The 23,013-nt window shown below is 44.3% G+C and overlaps 1 protein-coding gene across 1 annotated transcript in view; it reads right to left on the bottom strand.

Moving 5' to 3' along the window:
• The window catches only part of SUCLA2 (succinate-CoA ligase ADP-forming subunit beta), a 32,447-nt gene extending 9,434 nt beyond the window's left edge, over nt 1-23,013 (bottom strand). Inside the window, exons 1-6 of the mRNA XM_054586516.1 lie at nt 22,887-23,013; nt 17,736-17,916; nt 10,249-10,348; nt 9,897-10,059; nt 2,515-2,643; nt 77-215 (exon numbers count right to left, since the gene is read on the bottom strand). Coding sequence (XP_054442491.1) covers nt 77-215; nt 2,515-2,643; nt 9,897-10,059; nt 10,249-10,348; nt 17,736-17,916; nt 22,887-22,976 — 802 coding nt within the window. The 5' untranslated portion in view covers nt 22,977-23,013. The remainder of the gene's footprint in view (nt 1-76; nt 216-2,514; nt 2,644-9,896; nt 10,060-10,248; nt 10,349-17,735; nt 17,917-22,886) is intronic.

Raw genomic sequence — 23,013 nt, 5'->3', positions numbered from 1 at the left:
AGTCCCACTTTCTGAGTAAAGTATACAGTTGGTGGATAAACATGCAGCTAGCGTTTGATGAAAGAAGGTACCGTACCAGCGCCATCCGCATCCTCCACCATGGGATTGATTTCCACCATGGTGGCATCGTATTTCAGGAAAAGGTTGTAAAGCTTCACCATGTTTTCTGCCGCAGAATCCACAACATTTGGCGGAAATCCCATCTTCTGTGCAAGCTAAAAGCAATTTGTCTCTTTAGTACAGGCATGTCACACATTAAATTACCGTAGGTAAAAAACACATTAATTTATTATTTAAATAAACACAAATTGTTTGTAGTCAAACACTCATCACTGAAGTAGCAGCTGTTGTTACGAAAGGGTCAAACAAAACTCGTCGTCCAGAATCCCCGCACAAGGCTGCTGTGCGCCCCGGTCGCCACTGCGAGGCGGGCAGGAGTCACGGGCCGCCCGCCCGCCCAGCCGTCAGGTCCAGCGCTCCTCCCTCGGCCTCCGCGCTGCCTCTCAGCTGCGCGGCCAACCTGGTTTACGTTGTATTCAGAATATACACTGGGGACACAAACGATGTGCTGACGATCCCGATAGCCAAACGAGAGCCAAAATATGAAGTCACCCTACTTCTACCTTTTAGGCAATTTATAGAGAGCACTACCAAGCAAGGAGGACACAGCCGGTCAAACGAGTATTATCTCCCTCATTCAAAAATCCACTGAGCACATAATCAGCAGAGTGAGCCAAAGGTAGGTTTACAGTTGTTTATATGGAAAATACAATAATTAGTAAGTAGTAATACAAGCAAAGTTGTGTTTTGCATACTCACAACCGTAAACCTACTTTAGCCCCACCTGTACACTAGGCCCAAAAGACAGAGGCTTTAAGCATCTAACCTGAGAGGAGCTGACGGCCGTGGCGGAGATTTCTGACGGACAGACCTAAGGGGCTTTTGAGAAAACACACCCATGAGGGTCCCACCCTCGACAGGGGAGCCAGCGCCCCCGGTTCTTGGAGGCCCACGAGCAGCCCTGAGCCACGGCGCTGAGGCTCCGAGCCTGTGCGCCCTGCGCCCCACGGCCGCAGCCCCGGAGCCACAGGGCTTCCCTCTTCCAGCTGCCGGCACAGGCCGCCGCGCGCTCGGCTTTCAGTAACAGAAAATCGGGACTTCTTCGAGGGTGAATGCTATTTTTGCAAGAAGTCAAGCACCAATAAATAATTGATCAAGCTAAGAAATGTCATCTTTGGTTAAGACTTAATTCAAATAAAGAATAAGAAGAAGCCCTGACCAGCGTGGCTCAGTGGGTTGGGCATTGTCCCCAAAACCCTAAAGGTCGTCGGCTGATTCCTGGTCAGGGCACGTGCCTGGGCTGTGGGCCAGGTCCCCAGCTGGGGGTGTGCAAGAGGTAATGATCAATGTTTCTCTCCTGCTCTTTCTCCCTCCCTTGCCCCCTAAAATTAAATAAATAAAATCTTAAGCAATGAAATACAATTTCATTTTAAAAGATTTTCACTAGGTCACAACCCACTCCTTAGGGTTTAAACATTTGAAAGTTCCAGCAGACCTCTGACCGGACCCAGGATGACATTAATTTGCCAAGCACTGTGTTCAGTACAGTTTCTGTTCATTGTTCAAAAGCTATGACCTCAGCAGAGTTCTCCCTGGAGTACTCTTGTAAATCGAGTCTCTTCTTCCTCACCTACATTTAACTCTCCCGCCATCACTCTCACAGAACTACCTACGGAGCCAAGTCCCTGTCCCCTTCCAACACTTTACCACTCAGTCGCCTTTGGGACTTGCTGCATGTTATCAGGGAAACCTCTCTATCTCCCTGAAATTTCTGTGCAGTCCAAATCTTGCTCTGCTGAACTTCAACACCAGAAGCTTCTTCTGACGGGTTTCCCACTAACAAATGTAAATGTCAAACTTTAACATTCAAACTTCCCTTTAAACATGGGCCGCTTACGTTATATACCCGAGCTAAGCAACCTGCGCAACGGCAGCACCGCCAGCATCCCCAGGGAACTGCGGCAGGCCGCCCGGGGCGTTAGCTTCATGCGGGCTCTGCCTTCTTTGGGGTGGCGGTTGGGGAGACAGAGGGGAAGGAAAAAGCGCACACGATCAGTGCAGAAAACCAGTGACACTGTAGACAGACTCGACCACACGTGTGCATACACAGAGGAAGCCCAGAGCCTTCCTCAGACTCTCCGATCCGCACTCAAAGTACGAAAGAGAAGGAGCTTGAGATAATCAGGGAATTTGACTGGATAAGTAATGACATTAAGAATTACTGTTAATTATACCCAGTATGGATGCATATTAAAATATTTATGGAGGATATAAAGAAAAATATTATAGATGCTCTCAAAATTTTCCATTTTAAGTAAGATACTAACACGCCTTGACACTCAAAAATATTTTTTAAGTTTTGTCGGCCATTACACTTGTACAAAGTGAACTTTCCGTCTTCAAGTGTCATAATCCCCTAACCAAAAGCTACAGCTTCTGGGGAACACAACATACCCGGACGGCTTGTTCCTTTTTGATGCCTTCTACGATATCAATGGGCTCTTTGACTATGGCTTCAGGAGACTCTGCAGCAACGTCTTCAATGTTGACGCCGCCTTGAGAACTTCCTATTAACACAGGACCCTAACAGGAGAAAAGAGGCAAAACATCTGGATTTTATTTTGGACCCATCAATAAAAATTTAAAACCTATTTGTGCACACTATCAGACTTACGCATCTGCCACTCCCCATTCCTATTTTACAATTTCCTTGAGAATCTATCCTAGTACCTCCCATACAATATGCCCCTTGTAATAAAGGTTCAACCGAAACAAAAGAAGTGAAAAGGAAGAGACAGACAATGACTCACTGTGAGGGAAGATTAAAAACATGTACTAGACGAAGCACATGTACGCATCGCCCATGCACATGAACACCAGTGTGGGGACTGTGGGAGCAGGGGGTGGGGCAGGGGGACAGTAGCGGGAAATTGGAACAACTCTAACAGCGGAAACAAAAAATGTTAATATACACACAAAATGTATAACAAGTAAGTTAATATAAATATGTATATGTGAAATTGAATCTACACATTTTTTAAAGAACCGAAGAGGCATTACAGTATCGTTTAAAGAACTTTTAAAAATCATAAAAACAGACTACTGGTATTTAAAAGGCACAGTCTGATGAACAAAACTTCCAGATTTTATAACTACAAGTCAATAAAACAAAAAGCGACCTATCTTAAAGAATATTTCTGGCAATGAACAATATCAGAAGGTAGGATATAAATACTAATTAAATAAACTTAAGTCCTCTAAAATCAACCAAGAAGAAAAACCTTAAGGCAAAATTATCTAATATTGAATATATTTGCTAATTCATGCACAAAAGTAGAAATAATATACAAAAACAAGGAAATGGTTAAGTAATATTACTAAGGGGTATTCCCACGTGTATTTTTAACATTAAGTGTGTTTAAATGTGGACCTACCCACTATTCACATAAAAAATATGGCAAATAGAACAGTAAATGATAACTCATTTGTTACTTTCTATGTCACTATTTTCCAAAAAAAAAAATTTTTTTGCAATGAACATATTATTCTTTTTTTTTTTTTTTTTTGAGGTGACCAATGCTTGGTCCGTGTTTCCGACCAGAAGAAGAATGAACAGAGAGAGGGGACATTCTTCAGACAGAAATGAAGCTGCACCCACTCGACCTGCTGTGCATCTGGGAAAACCGGGCTGAGAGTCAGGATCTCCCCAGGGCCCCTCTCGGTGCTAATCCTCTAACAGCATTTTGGTCCCATCTTAGTCTCAACCTACAGTCTAAGGAGGAGGAAATTATTTGAATGACGCTGTGGTCCCTTCAGTTCCATTTACTTACGAGTCTGATGATGTAATTTCTTGCATCTAGTGTCCAGTGGGGACTTTTCTTTTTTGAGGCTGAATTTTTAAATTTTTTCTTATTTATGTATCTTTATATTTGATCTCTCAATCATCCATCTACACAGATAATGGTTCTCAGTACCTGAATATTATTTTTTCATCTTTTTATTGACTTTATAGGGATGACGTTAATTAATAAAATTACATAGGTTTCAGGGGTACAATTCTATAATGCATCACCTGCATGTCGTGTGTTCACCACGCTAAGTCAAGTCTCCTTCCATCGCCATTTATCCGCCTCTACCCTCTCGGACCTGCCCCCCACCCCCTCCCGCTCCGGTAATCGCTGTACCGCGGTCATGCCTGTGAGTTTTGTTTCCTGAACCCCTTCGCCTTTTCTGCGCAGCCCCATAACTACCCGCCTCCACGGCCAACAGCTGTCAGTCTGCTCTCTGTCAACGACTCTGACTCTCTTTTGCTTGTTAGCTTATTTTGTTCATTAGGTTCTGCATATAAGTGAAATCACATGGAACTTGTCTTTCTCCAACTGCCTTATTTCAGTCCACTCTTGCCCCGTCATTCAACGTAATATTGGAAGTCCTAGCCAGAGAACACAGGCTAGAAAAAAAATAAAAGGCATCCAAATAGGAAAGAAAGAAGAAAAATTACTGTTCACAGATGACATGATCTGTATATAGAAAACCCTAAAGAACCCCCCCCAAAAAAATCAGCTTCAACAAAGTTACAGGATACAAAATGAACATACAAATGTACTGCTTTCTATACACTAACCAAAAAAAAAAAAAAAATCCAAAAAGGAAATTAAGAAAATGATGAATTTACAATAGCATCAAATAAATTATTAGGAATAAACCTAACCAAGGAAATAACAGACTTACACACTGAAAACTACAAAACACAGCTGAATTAAGCTGAAGAAGACATCCTGTGTTCATGGACTGAGAGCCCTAATTTTGTTAAAATGTCCAAAACAATCCAAAGCAGGCTACAAATTCAATGGAATCCATACTGTAATCTTAATGGTATTTTTTTCCCCAGTACAATCTTTTTTCTATTTTCAATTTTTTTTTTTGCAAAAATAGAAAAAAAAGTCCTAAAACTCACATGGATTCTCAAAGGACCCTGAATAACCAAACTAATCTTGAGAAAGAAAACAAAGCTGGAGGCCTCCTGCTTCATTTCAAAACATATTACAAAACCACAGTAAAACTACTCAAAAGAGCATGGTTCTGCCATAAAAACAGACATATAGAACAATGGAAAAGAACAGAGAACCCAGGGATAAACCCTCATGTGCAAGGTCAAATGGTCTTAGACAAAGGTACCAAAGATTACACAATGGGTAAAGGACAGCACCTTCAACAAATGGTGTTGGAGATACTGGATATTCACAAGTAGAATAATGAAGTTGGGCCTTACCTTATACCGTATTCAAAAATTAAAATGGATTACAGACCTAAATGTAATACCTAAAACTACAAAATTCCTAAAAAAAAGCGTAGGGGAAGAGTTTTCAGGACATTGGATTTGGCCATAATTTCTTGGAGAAGACAACAAAGCACACATGACAAAAGCAGAAATAGACAAACAGTACTTATGCCAAATAAAAACTTCTACACGACAGAAGAAAAACATCAGCAGAGTGAAAAGGCAACCTACAGAGTAGGAGAAAAGATCTGCAAACCATGTATTTAAGGAGATTAACATTCAGAGTATGTGTATATAGAGAACTACAACTCAACCAAAAATCAACGCAATTTAAAAATGGGGAACTGAGTTGAGAACGGACATCTCTCTGGAGGAGAGAAGGCTTCGCGTGGGAGGCGACCACAAAGCAGCACAGACCGCACGGCCTAACCAACAGCCACTTCTCGGTCCTGCCTCACGTCCACGCTCGTCCCCTCAGCAAACAGCTGCTTGGCCACGACCTGCACATTCTGTTCCAAAGAGCATTCTCATTTTTTGCAGCACAGTTGGACCCCCTCATTTGCAGGGGATACATCCCAAGTCCCCCAGTAGATGCCTAAAACTACAGATAGTATCGAACCCATACACTGGGATGGCCAAAGAGTCAGTTTGGTTTTTCACATAAGACGGCCCCAGCAGCACTTCATTTTTCATTCAGAACAATTTCATTAGATTGTTAATGTCATAATAGAGTGCATTTTTTAAAAAATCAAAATTGGTGGATTTTTGTGTAGCCATTTTAGTATTAAAGATGGAAGAAAACACTCAACATTTTCAGAATTATTATGCTTTATTATTTCAAGAAAGGTAAAAACGTAACTGAAATGCAAAAGAAAAAAAAGATCTGTGCAGTGTTAAGGAGAAGGCGCTGTGAAATGACTGAATGTGTCAAAAGTGGTTTGCGAAGCTTCGTGCTGGAGATTTCTCGCTGGACCATGCTCCTCGGTCGGGCTGCCCAGCAGGAGTTGACAGCGATCAAATCAAGACATTCATTGAGATCAACACTATACCACGTGGGAGACAGTCAACATACTCAAAATGTGCAAATCAGGAAAGTCATTGGTGAAAGTGAAAAATGTGTCTTTTACTTCCCAGGCTTTTCGGCCGATCCAATACTACGGCTTTCTCCCTGCACACGCCCGCTGCTCCCTAAAGGAAGCCCTTTCGGCCTCGCTCTGGCATGACCACGCTGCCAGCGTCGGCGCTCCTGCCCTTAGAGCCACCAGGAAGCAAAGTGAGGGGCCTTGCACACAAGCAGCACGACACCCGCGGCGGTCGGTCTGGTGATCGAGACGGCTATTAAGTGACTACCAGGTGGGCGATGGCTGGTGTCCCCTGCAGCACAGGGCAGGGCAGCACGAGATTTTCCCCCCGCTGCTCAGAAAAGCACAGTTTAATCCAACGAACTGTTTATTTCTGGAATTTTCCATTTGCTACCTTCAGAGTGTAGATGAGCGTGGGTACCTGAAACTGCAGGGACGGGAGGTGTCGGGGGTGCGCGGGAGTGGGGGGTCTATTGCACAGACAGGCTGATAATTTTCCAAACCCTGAAGTGCTGATTCCTCTCCCTTTTTTCAACTCATTTCTCTCTTCAAATTTCCTGAAAAGCAGTCGGGAGGAACTACGTTCTTCCTTTAATACCGTGCTGAGCAATCTCTTCAGCTAAGTAGGATCCCTCCCAAGCCCTCTACATCCCACAAAACACAATTCAGCCGCGTTCTCTGCCAGTTCACATCAAAGGTCCCCTCTTTTTCCCTCACCCAATACCCTGTTCTTCTCGTACTTCCGTGGTGGGCAATTTTCTACCTGCCATCGCCTATCAACAGGCCAGGAGGGTGACACAACCCTGAGGACAACAGAAGCTTTCAGCAGGGGGCCCTCCAGACCTCGCCCTCCGTGTCCCTTGGCGACGGTGCACGTGCAATCGCAGGTAGAGCGCGTTCCTCAGTCCTGTTAGCCTTTCTAGCAAATCCTGGGACCCGAGCGGACACTAGGAACCCCCCAAACTCGACGTCAGTGCCTGACAAGGACACTCCGGAGGAGGACTTGCCCTTAACCTGTGGCTGACGCTAAGTGCCCAGAGCTGGGCCGAGCTTTACAGGTTCCATGACAAGGAGGCCACTTAATGAAGATCCTAACATGTTTAACATCTATTTCAGGAAATTAAAAAGCTGACATAGTACCACTCGTTTACAGCAGATTATGATGTTTTACTAGAAAAATAAAGTAGCAAAAGTGACCTGTTAAATTAGATTTGTCTCAGCCCAAAAGTGCCCAGCAGGCACTGGGCAAATGTTAGGAGATCTGACTTTCACAGAGCACCGGCCCGCGGGCAGTACCGCCCAGACCCCAGAGCGGAGCACCCACTGCAGAAGCCCGCGGCTCAGCTCTGCAAACAGGCGGGCAACACAAGCAGTTTCCAATCATCAGTCAGCTCTCGTACAAAGGACTTGATTTCAATCCAAATGCGCTTTTCTTTTCATAAATACTTGACTGATTTTTTTTTTAATTTTTAAATTGATTTTAGAGGGAGAGGAAGGGGGAGAGAGGAGAGAGAGGAACCTTGATTTGTTGTTCCACTTGGTTATGTGTTCATGGGTTGATTTTTGCATGTGCCCTGACTGGGGATTGAACCCGCAACCTGGGCATTTGAGGATGATGCTCTAACCGACTGCGCAATCTGGGCGGAGCTGACTGATTATTTTGTTGTTTAGTAGGGACCTGTCTACAGCGATTCTAAAAAAATTCACTATATCCCCAAAAGCAACACCAACCAACTCCACAGTGGCCTAATGTGATAGCATCAAAGAGCATTATAATGTCTTTGCCCAAATGGTTTTATTAGTACTATCAAATTTTTATTCTGAATTATTATAACTATGCATTACTTTTGCAAATGAAATAAAAACATTTTTTCCATAATGAGGCTGAAAGAGTTCTCTGATTATTTCAGAGGGGAATCTTTTGCATTCTTAAAATGAACTCAAATTTCATCCTTTTCCCTAATGCTCTATTAATGTATCTTAAATAAAATCCATTTAGTGCCTCATAATATCTTTAATAATGCATCTGCAGCTTGCTATAGTTATTCCAATCACCACGAGCTACTCTGAACGTACAACGCTATGGGGCTCCTATCTCAAATTGTTCGGGCATACATATTTTGTTTCTGGCTATAACAAAGAGTAAAAACATAGTAACTAACCAAATGATAGATGGTGACATATCATATCAATGAAAAGAAAAAATACAGTGAAAATAAGTGAATTTGTAAAAATATAATTTTGCAAATGTTATCATGGGATTTCTAGAATAACTTACAAAACTAAATTCTACCATACAGAGAAACTTATAGGGGTGAAGACATCAGAGCTTTTTATCTTGTACCCTGAGTGGGCTTTTACTACCATCTAGTGTCACCTTAAGGCATACCGCGTTTTGCCATGTATAACGCGCGGCCACAGAGTTGTGTGCGTTACACAAGGGATGATCACGCCCCGTTATTATACCCAGGGTATGTCATCGTTATATCCCTGTATCATGCGCATCCTTGTTTTCCCCTCAAAAATTTGAACAAAAAGTTACACGTTGTACACAGCAAAATATGGTACTTTTTTATGAAATTTAAAAGTTACAAAGACAATTTAAAATATCATCCAGACGTTACTAGAAGACTTAACCACAGGGACAAAAATCACAATATAAAAAAAAACAATAGCAATTTTTTAAAAAGCTTTTTTATATAAGACCACTACTATGACCACTAAAATTTTCCTCACAGCAAATCCTTAGCAGGGTCTCCCAATATATACTCAGCTTACTCAAGACAAGCTAGTTACTACATAGACTCAGCTCATGAAACTTAACCAATGCACGCAAACAGCCAAACACCTACAGTATAAAATGATGAATTACCAATGCTCTCTCTAAGCACCAGGTCTATAAAGAGACTTTCTCTTCACCTGATACCTTAAAGTCACTGCTGGCATTTCAGGTCCCATGAAGAGAAAGCGGAACTACTTGGGATCATGCTACTTGGGATCATGTTGTTTGTTAGTGAACGTTACCTTTCAACTTACCAAGCACCCATTCCTCTAGTGAAACCCCAGACTATAAAAAATACCAACAGGTTGAAAAAGAAAAAGATGAAGCCAGGGATATACACATTCTCTTACTGGGTTCAGGTTCTTGCTCTTTCATTAGGATATTTTATTCTGCTAGAAATTATTTTCTCAGTCTATGGAATCTAGAGATCATTTAAGTTGCTAATTGTTGATTTCTAAAATCAACAATTTAGAAATCCTGTGCATTTTATTTCAGCAGGGTTATGCCTATATATAGCCTTTTTTAAACCACAATATTATATATTAAATGTTAGGGCATTAGCCATGCTATTTTTTTAAATGACACATATGCTTTTAAAAGCTTACGACAAATACAAACAAAACGAATGATCGATTTTTAAAACGGAATGTGTTAGAATCATCCTATATATGTCATGACTACGATTACTCACTTGAAACGACCTTTCCATCGTTATTGCAAAGTAGTACTCCCTCCTGGGGTATCTTCGCTCACAAACCAACACTTGATTGCAAATTCTGCCCTTTTCTCCCGTTTGCTTGGTAAACAACTTTTTCCCAATCATTTGTGAGGACACAGCTTTTGCTTCTTCTGGACTGAAATAAGAAAAAGAACTCAAATTCTTTTTCCTCCAAATGAGAAAAACAAAAGCATATGATAGCCAAAATCTTATTTCATCTAGTATTTAAATTTCAGTATGTTCATCAATTCAATAAGGAGGAGAATCTTTTACAATGTATGATTTTCTTTAATAATGATGATTTTTCTTTAAAAACATGACTTACGAAAAAACTATCTTCACTCCTCCTTTGAGGCCACTTTCAAATGTTCCTTTTCCTCTACCACCAGCTAAAACCTGTGCCTTTATCACAACATCTTTTGAACCTAGAAGAAAAACACTTTTATTAGATAAGCATGGGGAAGCATGCAAGACATAATACTTTGTTATTTAAGCATACATATTAAGTGGTGTTATTAAATGTAAAGTCTCATTTATCTGCAATGTCAAAAAATAAGGCATTCCATGTATGCAGATTTTCAACGCTAGAACACTTAAATCATTCACCATCTAAAGATCCACCACATTATGAAATTAGCCACTCGTATTAAACCATTTTTAAAGCATACTGAAAGTAATTTTACCTTTCCTTGAAACTTTAAGTATCTAGTACTTTGGAAGGTATTAGAAGTACAAAATGGAGACCCAAACGCCTTCCTAACAGGCCCCTCCTTTTCTAGGCCCACGTAAACTGGCTCCCCCGTGAAAGCCGGAGTCAGAAGGCTCCACTGAGCAGAAGTGCCCCGCGGCCTCAGGAGAAAGGGCCGGCACCCACACCTGTTTACACTGTTCACACCGCTTACATGGTCCTGCCAACAGGAAGCCCATGAATATACATCTGTGAGCGGCACTGTGGTGAGTACTAGCAGAAGCGGAGGTATGTCTATCAAAAGATTCCAGAATCTTATGTTTATAAAGTGTAAAAACACTCTTTGCTATATACTCTGAATGTTTCTTCTTTGACAGACTGACTGCTCCTCCTCCCCTTCCCAACCTGTTGGAGAAAAATCAGCAAACTCGCTGTCTGGCCTAGCTGCGGCCCATCACTCATTTCCCAGGGCAACACCTCGTAGAGGGCCTCTCGGTCTCCGCCAGAGGCAGGGCTCCGGGGCCCGCTCCGTGGGCTCCTCGGAATTTTACCCGCACAAGCAGCGCAACGGCCCTATCACACTACAGCAAACAATTAACCTTTGTGCTGGAGGTTCAGTGCACGGCCGTATTTGTTGCATCCCTAGCACAAAGCAGTCCCTGGGTCGTACTCCATCAACGTGCGTCTGAACAGGCTGAGGATGGGAAAGTCATCCCATAATGCACTGCCAAGCAAAATGAGGGGACCCCCGCCTACTCAAGGAGGTAGCAAGTGCAGTTTGTGACCAAACAGATAAGAAATGACCTAAAGTTTACATTTAAAACAATTATTACAGCCCTGGCGCGGTGGCTCAGTTGGTTGGCGCATCGTCCTGTGCAATGACAGGTTGCGGGTTCGATCCCCAGGCAGGGAGCTTAACTAGGTTTCGGGTTCAATCCCTGGGTGGGGTGCATATGGGAGGCAACTGATTGCTGTTTTTCTCTAATGTCGATGTTCCTCTTTTTCTCTCTCAAATCAATAAACATATCCTCAGGTGAGGATTTAAAAACTTATTACAGAAGAATGTTTAGAAAATTAATGATGTGAATGGGTCCACATTGAAAATGTCTCTATGACTCAGAAAGGTGGGGGGTGGGGGGGGTTGTTTTTGTTTAAAAAACATATAGACTCTTTCTCACACCCCACATCCATTCAGTCAGGAAATGATACTTGGTTCTGCCTTCAAAATCTATCTAGAACCTTGACCACTCCAATCCTCTCTAGTTTGGACCCTGGTCCCAGCCACCGTTGCATCTCACCTAGATCACCCTTCTCCTGGACAGAACGTTCTCAAAGCAGCAGCCCGAACAAGCACCTCACTTCTCTACTGAAAACCTGGTACTGAAGGGCCCCTTCACTCCGCGCTGGGGCCCCTACGAGGCCCCGGACAGGCCCCCGCGCCGACCCCGCTGTGCCTCCCGCGCCGCGCACCAGCCTGCACTGCGCCGGGAGTGCTCCTGCCCGCAGGACGGGGCTCGAGCGCTCCCTGCTGGCCGTACCCCTCGTTAACCAGGTGTCCATTTGGAAAGGTCGTCACGCCCACCCCTCAAGTGTTTTAAGTCTCCCGCTGTCCAAGAGGCTTACCCTGATCACCCTACCAGATGCACCCGTGACCGTCCCCACCCCGCTCTACTGTTTTCTCCACAGAAGTCAACGCTTTCAAATGTAATACATGCTTTCTCATGTTTACTGTTCTGCTCCTCCATTAGAACATAGGCTTCAGAAGTGTAGAATCTTTGTTGTGTCCGTTGATATTTATAAGCTCCTGGGAGGACTCCTAGCACGTAATGTTCAATAAAAAAATATGTATTTAAAAACGGAGAGAACCCTTACTGATTTCCCATGCTCTTAAGAAAACTCAGAACTGCAAATATTGGCCCTGAAATTAGAGCTGATTGTAAGTGCCTTTACACAAGACGGACCTTTGTCACTCTGCCATAGTCCCCACTGTTCCCAAGTGTAACAACTAAATATTAGATCAAGATTAGAAAAAAACTTAGACACTTCCTTAAAACTAACAAAAATTTTCTTAAGACGACGAGAGAGCCTAAAGGACTAAGGCCATTTAGCAAGTACACACCCAAACTACGGCAGCAGCCACGAGCCATTCTCCCTGTTCCTGGTTACTTGCCAACGTATGGTTTTCTGGTACTTCAGAGATATTCATTTATATTCAAAGAGGATAATAACTATAATTCAAGCAGTTGTAAGCGTAATGTAAAAATGGACAAGAGTTAAATAGGTCCTTTGCAGGGCTAAATTGAAGCATTCCTATTCATTAAACTAGGAAGTTAACACTTTCCAAAAACATTTTACAAGACAGAAGGCTCGTCCTCCAAAGTATCAGCTTCCTTTCTTTAGAAGTATGAACTCCTTAAAGGCAGACGTCATGCTGCAGGAAGTTGCTTCTAAAAAGCCCTTCACAAGGCCAAAAATTTAAAATATAATATACTATAATATAAATATAAAAATAAATAAATACACAGGCTCATAAACTCTCAACATGCAGAGAAGGATTAGAACATAAGTCTACGGACAACTGATTGAAACAAAGATTTTATTCCATTCCATTGTTTCATTCAACAGTTACATCCCCGTACACGTACAGGACACTGTGCTGGAGCTGTGGCTACAACAGTGAGCAAAAGAACCTGTCCTGCCATCTTCGGTTAGTTTTATTACATTTTTATTCTCGTCAAACCCCCCCCCAGCCCCCCAGGGCTCCAGGAAGGGCTGCTGGAGTCCAGGTGAGCCGCACAGCGCGTCTGTGCGCACGACGAGGACTTACCTACGGCCTCTGTCGCTCTGAGCCCCAGCGCTGGGCGGCGGCTGAAAAAGCGCCGGGTGGGAGCTGAACTGTCGGCCTAACGGTCAGGGCTGGAGGCGCAGCTTCCTCCCACACGGAAGTGCCGACAGACCCGGGTTCCTGTGCTAAGTCCTTCCGCAGCCAGCCCGCATGCAGACAGGAGCCCAATCCGGCCTCCCCTGGGTAAAACCGGCCCCACCTGCGGGCCTGCCCCAGTGGCTCCCACACAGACGCCTGTCTCCACTCCACCGCAAGCCTAATGCCGCTCCAACGTTCCCAGCGACTGGCCTTGGTGTGCCTCGGACCTCTCCCAAAGCGGCGGGAAGGCCACATTCATGGTCAGTGGCCTTGGTTGGCAGCTTAGCCTCCTCCCGGTATCCCCAAGGACAAGTGACAGTCACCTGCACATCACTTTCTAGCTCATGCCGGGTGCCCCTGAGCCAGGCACAGGCAGTGGCTGACCTCGGGCTACATTAGAACCCCTCTGCCAGGAGGCCGCAGGACAAACTCAAGCACCCGGAGCACCACCCAATTAGCTCCACGAGCAACACCCATGGGGTGGACGCGGCAGACTCCAGAGCCCCAAACAGCTCGTCCATTACAGTCCCGGGCAGTCCTCACAGCCAGTGAGCCCGAGGGTCAATCCAGCCCGCTGACCCTCCCACAGCGCTCCAGGCTCCGCGGCAGGGGGCACCCCAGAGCGCCCTGCCCAGGCGATCGGGGAGATGGTGTCACTGGACCCTACAGGACACCTGCCACGTAAGGCCACTCTGCAGGACAGGAAGACGTAGCAGTTCTACCTAATGCCCAGAAACAAACACAGGGAGGAAGCCACAATGAGGAGACAGAAACGTGTCCCAAAAAGAAAAAAACAGAACAAAACTCCAGAAGAAGAACTAAAACTAAACAAAATCAAGACAAGCAATCTACCAGATACAAAGTTCGAAATAGTGGTCATAAGGATGGTCAACGTACTTGGGAGAAGTAGATACCTCAATGAGAGCTTTGACAAAGATCTAGGAAACATAAAAATGGAGATGGAAAACATAAAAAAGAACCGGTCAAAAATTGGGAATACAGTAAGTGAATGAAGAATTTATCCGAAGGAATCAGCGGTAGACTATATGAAGCAGAGGATCAAATCAGTGATTTGGAAGACAACGTAACAGAAAACACCCAATCAGAACAGGGAAAAAAAGAATCCCCCAAATAGAGGTTAGTTTAAGGGGCCTCTGGGACAACATCGAGCATCACAGCCTTCGCATCACAGGCATACCAGGAGAAGAGAGACAGGGACTGAAAACCTGTGTGAAGAAATGACGACAGAAAACGTCCCTCACCTGGAGAAGTCAACAGACACATAAGCCCAGGAAGCACAGAGACCCAACAAGGTAAACCCAAGGAGACCGCACCAACACACGTCATCATTAAAATGCCAAAGGTTGAAGATAAAGAGTGAATCTCCAAAGTGGCGAGAGAAAAAAGCAGTCAGTCATCAAAAAGGAGGTGCCACACCTTGTGCAACTAAATCCCATAATCAATATCTTATGATATTGATGACTTGCTGCAAAAGAAGTCCCCAGCTGTGCGGCTCAGCTTCTCCCTTGACCGGCAGGGCCGAGGCGCAGCAGCAGTTTGTGGCACCTGCGATGCGCGCCCCCGAGAATGTCGGCGGCTTCCGTTTTTAAGAAATGCGCATTAGCATTTTATGACTTTTGCAGTAATTCAAGAAGCAAAATCACCCCGAGGCAGCCAAAATCAGTATTGGGACTTGCTAGTTTGATGGACACACCAGGTACAATTCTAAGGTACCTCATACCATACCTCGTACAACTAAATCCCATAATCAGTATCTTATGATATCAATGACTGGCTGCAAAACAGAAAAACTGTCAATGTCTTCACAGTTGGTGCTAAGCATATCCTTTAAAAAGTAGCATTTCTGTTCCTCTGGATGTACAGGCAGGTCCCTCTTTCGTCACTAAGCCCTCTATAGTCACCGTCCGTAGTGCTCCTCAGCAAGAACGCACTCTGCAGACAAACTAGGTGCTGTCTGCCCACGGGGCTCAAAAGCAGAGCTGTCCCCCGCGCTCCCTCCTCCTTGTAAGTCCTGGTCCTGGAGAACCAGCCAGGAATAATCACAGTTTTGTTACACTTAAACACAGCTCTTCTTTCTTCCATAGCTAAGAATCATTAAAGGTTTTACAAAGAGTAAAGAACTCAAAAAATTGGCTAATAAATCCTACTCATTTTATTAAAGTTCTACAAATTATTTTTTTCCTAATAAAACAGTGAAATAAGACTAAATGAGGAAATGTATAGAAAATTTTTTAAAAAAAGTTATAATAATTATAAAATTTGAAAATAGAAAAAGAAATAGCTTTTACTGGCTTCATTATATATAAATCAGGCCCTATTAATATTATTGGGTTGGAAAACATCCAACATTATTACGAAGGAAAGAACTGGCAAGCAAACAAACAAACAAACAAAATATCACTCAAGAGATTAAACTAACAAAAATTTAAAAAAAAAGAAAGTCAAAGGGTTGGAAATTCATCCTTAAGGACACAAGGATCGAATGAAAAAAACTTATACTTTCTCGATTACATTTCCAAGTGTTCCTTCTTTCTTAGTAGGTCTTCATTAGAAATTAACATTTATGTCATATCTGTAAGACTGAATCCCAAGGTAGTTATTAAAAAGTAGCCTTGGCAAGAATATAGAAACATAGAGTAGGATCATGAGTTTTCTTTCAGCCTTGACCCTGAAGAGACTCATATATGGTGCTTCAAACATAACAATGAGGTGCATCTTTTACCATATACGAGTTCAAACTGCAGATCATCAGTAATTAACAAAAATTTCACCAATATTAGTATGAACATAAAAAGGCTTTTGTTACATAAAAAGAAGTTTGCTTGCACTCTGATTAACAACAACAAAAAAACTACAAATGAAAAATCATGCCACCGAATCAAGGAAGTCATGACTACCACATTTAAAAACAGTTTATAACATGTACCAACTTTATGGATGTGCACATGCCCTCATTTTTGAAAGAAAAGCCCATTCTAGAAACAAGTAAGTACAAACACAGATGAAACTTTGAATTTTTTGAAACATTTTAAAATGTGCCATATCTTTCTTGAAAAATTAATAAAATAGTCTTCACCAAAGTACATTTAAAGCCATATAATCAATGGTACATACAAGAGCAATTAACTGTGCTAACCCACAAAGATATTGGTGGAGTTTTAAGTGCTGCTGAAAAAGAAAACATACTACATAGCCAATATATTACTTATTATTAAGTTCTTGCATTAAATCATTAAAAATGAAACTGAAGCTTGTTTTCTAAAGTCAAAATTTATGTTTTAATTAAGAGATTAAATTCAAATTAGCAAAAGCCATTAAGATTTGTTATTAATTAAATAACCTACTAATAAACATAGGTAAATACTTTATTCATTTGATAACTATTAATATTTACTGGTTACCTAAGTGTCAGGCACTCTTACTCTATGAGTTTGGGAGATATCGGTGAACAAAATTAGACAAGGAAACCCTGTTCTTATAGAGCGTACATTCTAGCACTCAACTTTCTTTTCTCCCCTTGGCTCCATATATTTTTACATCAAAAACACTGGGCGTGGGGAGATATTGGCCCTCTCTTCACAATTGCATAAACAGCTAAGACTGTCTTTCACCAATTCTCTGAAAAATCATCACAGCAGCCACACTTTTAAGCTATGGAACAATATGCCCTGGCTGGTGTGGCTCAGTGGATTGAGAGCCGGCCTGTGAACCAAAGGGTCACCGGTTCCATTCCCGGTCAGGGCATAGGCCTGGGTTGCGGGCCAGGTCCCCAGTTGGGGGCACACCAGAGGCAACCACATTGTTTCCCTTCCTCATTTTCCCTCCCTTTTCCTCTCTCTAAAAATAAATAAAAAATAAAACCTCTTAAAAATAAGAAAAAAATAAACTATGGAGTAGTAAATATAATTTCCTTCTCAATCCATCATAGTCCAACTATAAATAGGACTTCAGCTTCCTCATGCCACTGTGATTCTTAAGTTACTAGCGCTATCAGAGCTCATAATCTCATAATAATTTTAGAATGTCAACAATCATAAAGTTTTGCCTTCTAAGTAAACAAAATTTACTTTTTAACTTTATTAATAAAATGAAAACTAAAAGTTGTTATTAAACCAAAACTAAAGTTCACATCTTCTCAGAGTTGCCATGTCAAAGTGGCATGAGCTTTTTAATCCAGTACCTAATTTTTTGGCAATGGCATAAGCTTCGTCTGGGGACTTGGCCACGTGTCCCTTGGGAATGGCGACTCCCGCTTCTTGCAGCAGCTCCATGCTCATGTACTCGTGTAGGGAAAGGTTCCTCTGCTGCTGCTGCTGCACTTGGAGTCCATGGCTGTTGAACAGTCCAGAGCTTCCCAGAACCTAAAGAAATTGGGGATATATTTACATATGATAGTCATTCTTATTAAAAACACCTTCTTTGTTCCTTTTTTAAAAATTTTATTGATTATGCTATTACAGTTGTCCCAATTTTTCCCCCTTTGCCCCCCTCCACTCCCTCAGGCAGTCCCCACAACTTGTCCATGTCCATGGGTCACGCACATAAGTTCTTTGGCTATTCTGTTTCCTATGCTGTACTTTACACATCCCCATGATTATTCTGTAACTACCAATTATTACTTTTCTTATAAATATACATATATTTTATTGATTATGCTATTACAGTTGTCCCATTTTTTTATCCCCTTTCTCCCCCTCTGCACCGCCCCCTAACCAGCGTGCCCCCCGCCTTAGTTCATGTCCACAGGTTGTACATATAAGATCTTTGGCTTCGCCATTTCCTAGACTATTCTTAACTTCCCCCTGTCTATTTTGTACCTACTAATTACGCTTCTTAGTCCCTGCACTTTTCTCCCATTTCCCCCCTTCCCCCTCCCCTCTGATCTCCATTTCTGTGATTCTGTTCCTGTTCTAGTTGTTTGCTTAGTTTGTTTTTCTTTTAGGTTCAGGTGTTGATAATTGTGAGTTCGTTGTCATTTTACTGTTCATAGTTTTTGATCTTCTTTTACTTAGATAGGCCCCATTACCATTTCACGTAATAAGGGCTGGTGATGATTAACTCATTTAACTTGACCTTGTCTGGGAAGCACTCTATCTGCCCTTCCATTCTAAAGGAGAGCTCTGCTGGGTAGAGGAATCTTGGATGCAGGTCCTTGACTTTCAGGACTTTGAATACTTCTTTCCAGCCCCTCTTCCCCGCACGGTTTCTTTGGAGAAATCAGCTGATTGTCTTATGAGAACTCCTTTGTAGGTAACTGTCTCCTTTTCTCTTGCTGCTTTTAAGATTCTCTCCTTATCTTTAATTTGGGTAACGTACTTATGATGTGCCTTAGTTGTGTGCTTCTTTGGGTCCAATTTCTTTGGGACTCTCTGAGCTTCCTGGATCTCCTGGAAGTCTATTTCTTCGCCAGAATGGGGAAGTTCTCCTTCATTATTTTTTCAAGTAAGTTTTCAATTTCTTGCCCTTCCTCCTCTCCTTCTGGCACTCCTATGATTTGGATGTTGGGATGTTTAAAGTTGACCCAGAAGTTCCTAAGCCTCTCCTCATTTTTTTGAACTCTTATTCCTTCATTCTGTTCTGCCTGAATGTTTATTTCTTCCTTCTGCTCCAAATTGTTGCTTTGAGTCCCGGTTTCCTTCCCTTTACTGTTGGTTCCCTGTATATTTTTCCTTCATTCGCTTTGCATAGCCTTCACTTTTTCCTCCACTTTGCGACCATACTCAATCATTTCTGCGAGCATGCTGATTACCAGAATCTTGAACTGTGCATCTGATAGATTGCCTATCTCTTTGTCACTTAGTTCTATTTTTGGGGCTTTGATCTGTTCTTTCATTTGGGCCACGTTTCTTTGTCAGAGTGCACGCTACATTGCAAGGGAGGGAGCCGTAGGTATCTGCCAAGGCAGGGCAACCCAGGTTGCTGTGTTGTGACTCTGTTTGTGGGGGAGGGGTCCGAGAGGGAACAATGCCACTTACTTGGCTCTTGCCAGCTTTCAGTCACTTCCCCCGCTACCCACAAGCGAATCGGGCCCTTCTAACACTGATTCCTGGGTGGGTGGGTTTGTGAATGTTCTAGGACCCTGTGGGTCTCTCCAACAAACTCTCCTGCGAGGCTGGGAGTTTCTCCCACTGCCGCAAGCCCCACAGGCTTTTTACCTCCAGAGGGTTTGAGGCTTTCTTTTCCTGCACTGGACCTGGATTGTGCGGTCTGTCTCGCTCCCTGGCTGTTCCTCCAGGTTTATCGACACTCAAATGTGGGACTGCCCAGACCACCAGCTACTGCCTCGCCCACCTGGTCCTCTCTGCACCTTCTACCGGTCTGGGTGAATGTTTCCTCTTTAGCTTCCTGGTTGTCGGACTTCCATTCAATTTGATTTTCCGGCAGTTCTGGTTATTTTTTGTTTTTAAATGTGTTGTTGTCTTTCTTTTGGTTGTGGGAGGAGGCAAAGTGTATCTACCCATGCCTCCATCTTGGCCAGAGTCCTCAAAATACTTTGTTTCTATAGAGTAGTTGGTTCTTCATAACTGTAATAAACCTATTAGGCTCAATAAAAAGTAACATTCACAGTTCCTAAATTACAACATAAAACTAAAAGCTAATCTGCCACATAAATATCAAATGTTACCCTTGCAGTTTTACCTATTTCCTCATCATTTCTTTTGATTCCTCCTCCTATTTCCTTATCTTTAATTTGAGCTTTACTACCTTATCTCAAATGAGCTACAGAGCATTTCTACCACAAGGCCAAATTCAGCAGATCTTATCTTTCCCAACAAACTAAAAATCCTTCCCACTCTCTGCTCTCCACCACTCCCCCACAAACTGCCTGGGAGTAGGCGTGTGAAAACCAAATAATCTGGCCCCATTACTCTTTCATCCGAGCCAGCCTCCGAAGCCTGCACACGACGTTGCCGTCACCACCCCAGCTGCCCGGAGTGCGGGCTACGGCAGCCCTCAGCGGAGTCCTGTCGCTGGAACATCCTCGCCCAAAGCCATGCCTCCTTCACACTGCCAGCCTGCATCCCATCGCTGGTCCATGGGGACTCAGGGAGGGGTGGGAAGGTCTGGTGCCTCGCCCCAGTTGTGACAACTCAGATTGGCGGGGCCGCAGATCTCCCACAGGGCCAGCAGAGGCCCCTGCCGCCGCGCTGCAGTCGAGCTTCCTCCCTCCTCTTCGCTCCCCCAAGGGCGCTGGCCCCAGTCCACCTCCCTGCAGATTTCCCCCGTGAGGCTCTTTTTCGGGACGGTGATCGGCCTTGTCCTCTTTCAGGCGCTCCTCCTAAGTAATCCCCTTCCCGGGCACAGCAGCCCCCCCTTCTCCATGGCGGTGTCGCGCTCTGCCGTGTCAGGGAGAAACTAAGAGGGCAAGCTCAGTCTGAACGTATTGTGGCGAATTCCAGAAATAAACAATCCGTTCAGTGTTAAACTGCTCCCCACGCGGAGCAGCAGGATGCAATCCCATGCTGTCCCGCTCCATCCAGCCTGGGGCGAGAATCACCCCTTGTGGGGAACGTCCACACTGTCCGCACTGCCCGCCTGCTGGTCACTCAGCAGCCGCCTTGGTTGGCGGGTCGACTGTCATGGTATCGCAGCACTTGTGTTCCGGCCACCCTTATTTTACCTAGCAATGGCCCAAACCGCTCCTAACTGCTCGTAAGTATAGTATGATCATTGTTCTACTACAGTTAATCTTACTGTGCCTATGTTATAAATTAACTTTATTTCAGGAATGTGTGTATAGGGAAAAACAATACATCTAAGGGTTTGGTGCTATCTGTGCTTTCAGGCATCCACCGAGAGTCTTTGAATGTATCCCCACGGAGAAGGGGAGACTTCTGTGTATTTGTATGGTTTCTTTCAAATACTTACATTTACAGAGAATTAGGAGTACACATAGGATACTGCTGATAGCTTTTATACCGTCATCTTAAATCTTAAGTATTTTGATAATCCCTTCCTACCAAATTCAATGTGTGACCTTGAAAAAGTTTCCTAGGACCCTGCACTTCCAGGTCCTCATCTACAAAAGCAAGGGGAGAGACTACCAAGGTCCTTTCAAGCTCTAAAGCCACTTTACTTGATGTGAGGGTAGAAGAAGGAGACATAAAGGCTTACAAAGTAATTTCCACAAGGATGATGATTATGATTACGATGAAATCACATTCTAAAAACTAGACAGTGCCCTTTACAATTCATACGGTGCGAGTCCTACTAGAGAGCAAAGTCGCGAAAATCACCACCTCTAGGTTGAAAGTAGGAACCGCTTTTAAAAGAAAAAACAATGGTCAAAGTGAACTCCTTTACGGCCCGTCTGAGGAGTTACTTCTTACAAAGCCAACCACGCCCTTCCACAGGTTTCAATGTATCAATGTTGAAAAGAATCGGCCCACTCTCACATCCTGGAAAAAACTGTAGAGCAGATTCAAGCGCGCAAGCTTTGGAGCCAAACAGTTCTGGAATTACACCTAAGCTCTGACCTTACCTACCTAGTTCTGGAATTACACCTAAGCCCTGACTGTACCTATTCCCCGTCCATCCCCAATTACTCGATCTCGTGGCAACAGCTTCCTCATTGGTGGCGCGGATGCGAAGGCCTCCCTTTGCAGCTGCTGAAAAGCCTGGGAAGAGACTCCACGCAAAATGCTTAGCACATCCCAGGCACACGGAAACACGCAAAACACCAAACCAAACCAAACCAAACCTGTGGCCATGACGCTATCGTCTGCCCCAAAATGAAGGGACCCAAAAGATTACGTTCTCACTTCCCCAGCGGGTAGCCTGGCAAACATCATCTTACTGCCGACACGATGGCAAAGACACAGCAGGACACGACGGCTCAGGGGAGGGGGGGAGGGAAGGAGCGAACTTCCCAGACTCGCCCGAGGAAAGCCCAGCCAGCACGCCCCGCGGGTCCCCACCTCCGTCCGACAGCTCCCCAGGAACAGCAAGTGCACTTGAAGGGCACGTCCCCGTCCCCAACGCGGGCCGCGAGGGCCGGGAAGAGCAGAAGGAGCCGCCCGACCCCCGCACCTGCCCTCGAACCCCACCCCGGCTCCCCGCCGCCCCCTCGAACCTGGGGGCGCAGCAGCAGCCAGGTTGCCAAGCTCCTCACGGATGAGGGCGGGAACCAAGCGACGCAGACAAGAGCCTGTTCGCAGTCCCGGGCGAGCCGCCCGCAGAGCCGGCAGCCCTGTGTCAGCCAATGTCACCGACGGGGAGTGACCCTGAGCTGGGCCTCGGAGCCCTCCCCACCTGTCCCACCGGAGCCGACTCTCCTGCCTCGCCCCTCCTCCCCCCGGCCCTCCCAGCAAGAGCAGGCCGGGCTCCGTACCTGAGCGGCGGCCCCCAGCGCCCCCCGGGGCGGGCGGCTCCTCAGGGGAGCGGCGGCCAGCAGCCGGCTGCAGAATATGGAGGCCGCCATTTCTGCGTCCGACCCGACCCCTCGGCGCCTGCGCAGG

The sequence above is a fragment of the Pteronotus mesoamericanus genome, unplaced genomic scaffold (genome assembly GCF_021234165.1).
Source record: "Pteronotus mesoamericanus isolate MK-2021 breed Mesoamerican mustached bat unplaced genomic scaffold, CSHL_Meso_final contig_94, whole genome shotgun sequence".
NCBI lineage: Eukaryota > Metazoa > Chordata > Mammalia > Chiroptera > Mormoopidae > Pteronotus > Pteronotus mesoamericanus.
The sequence above is the reverse complement of the archived record's forward strand: the minus strand, read 5'-3'. Positions and strand labels throughout refer to the sequence as shown.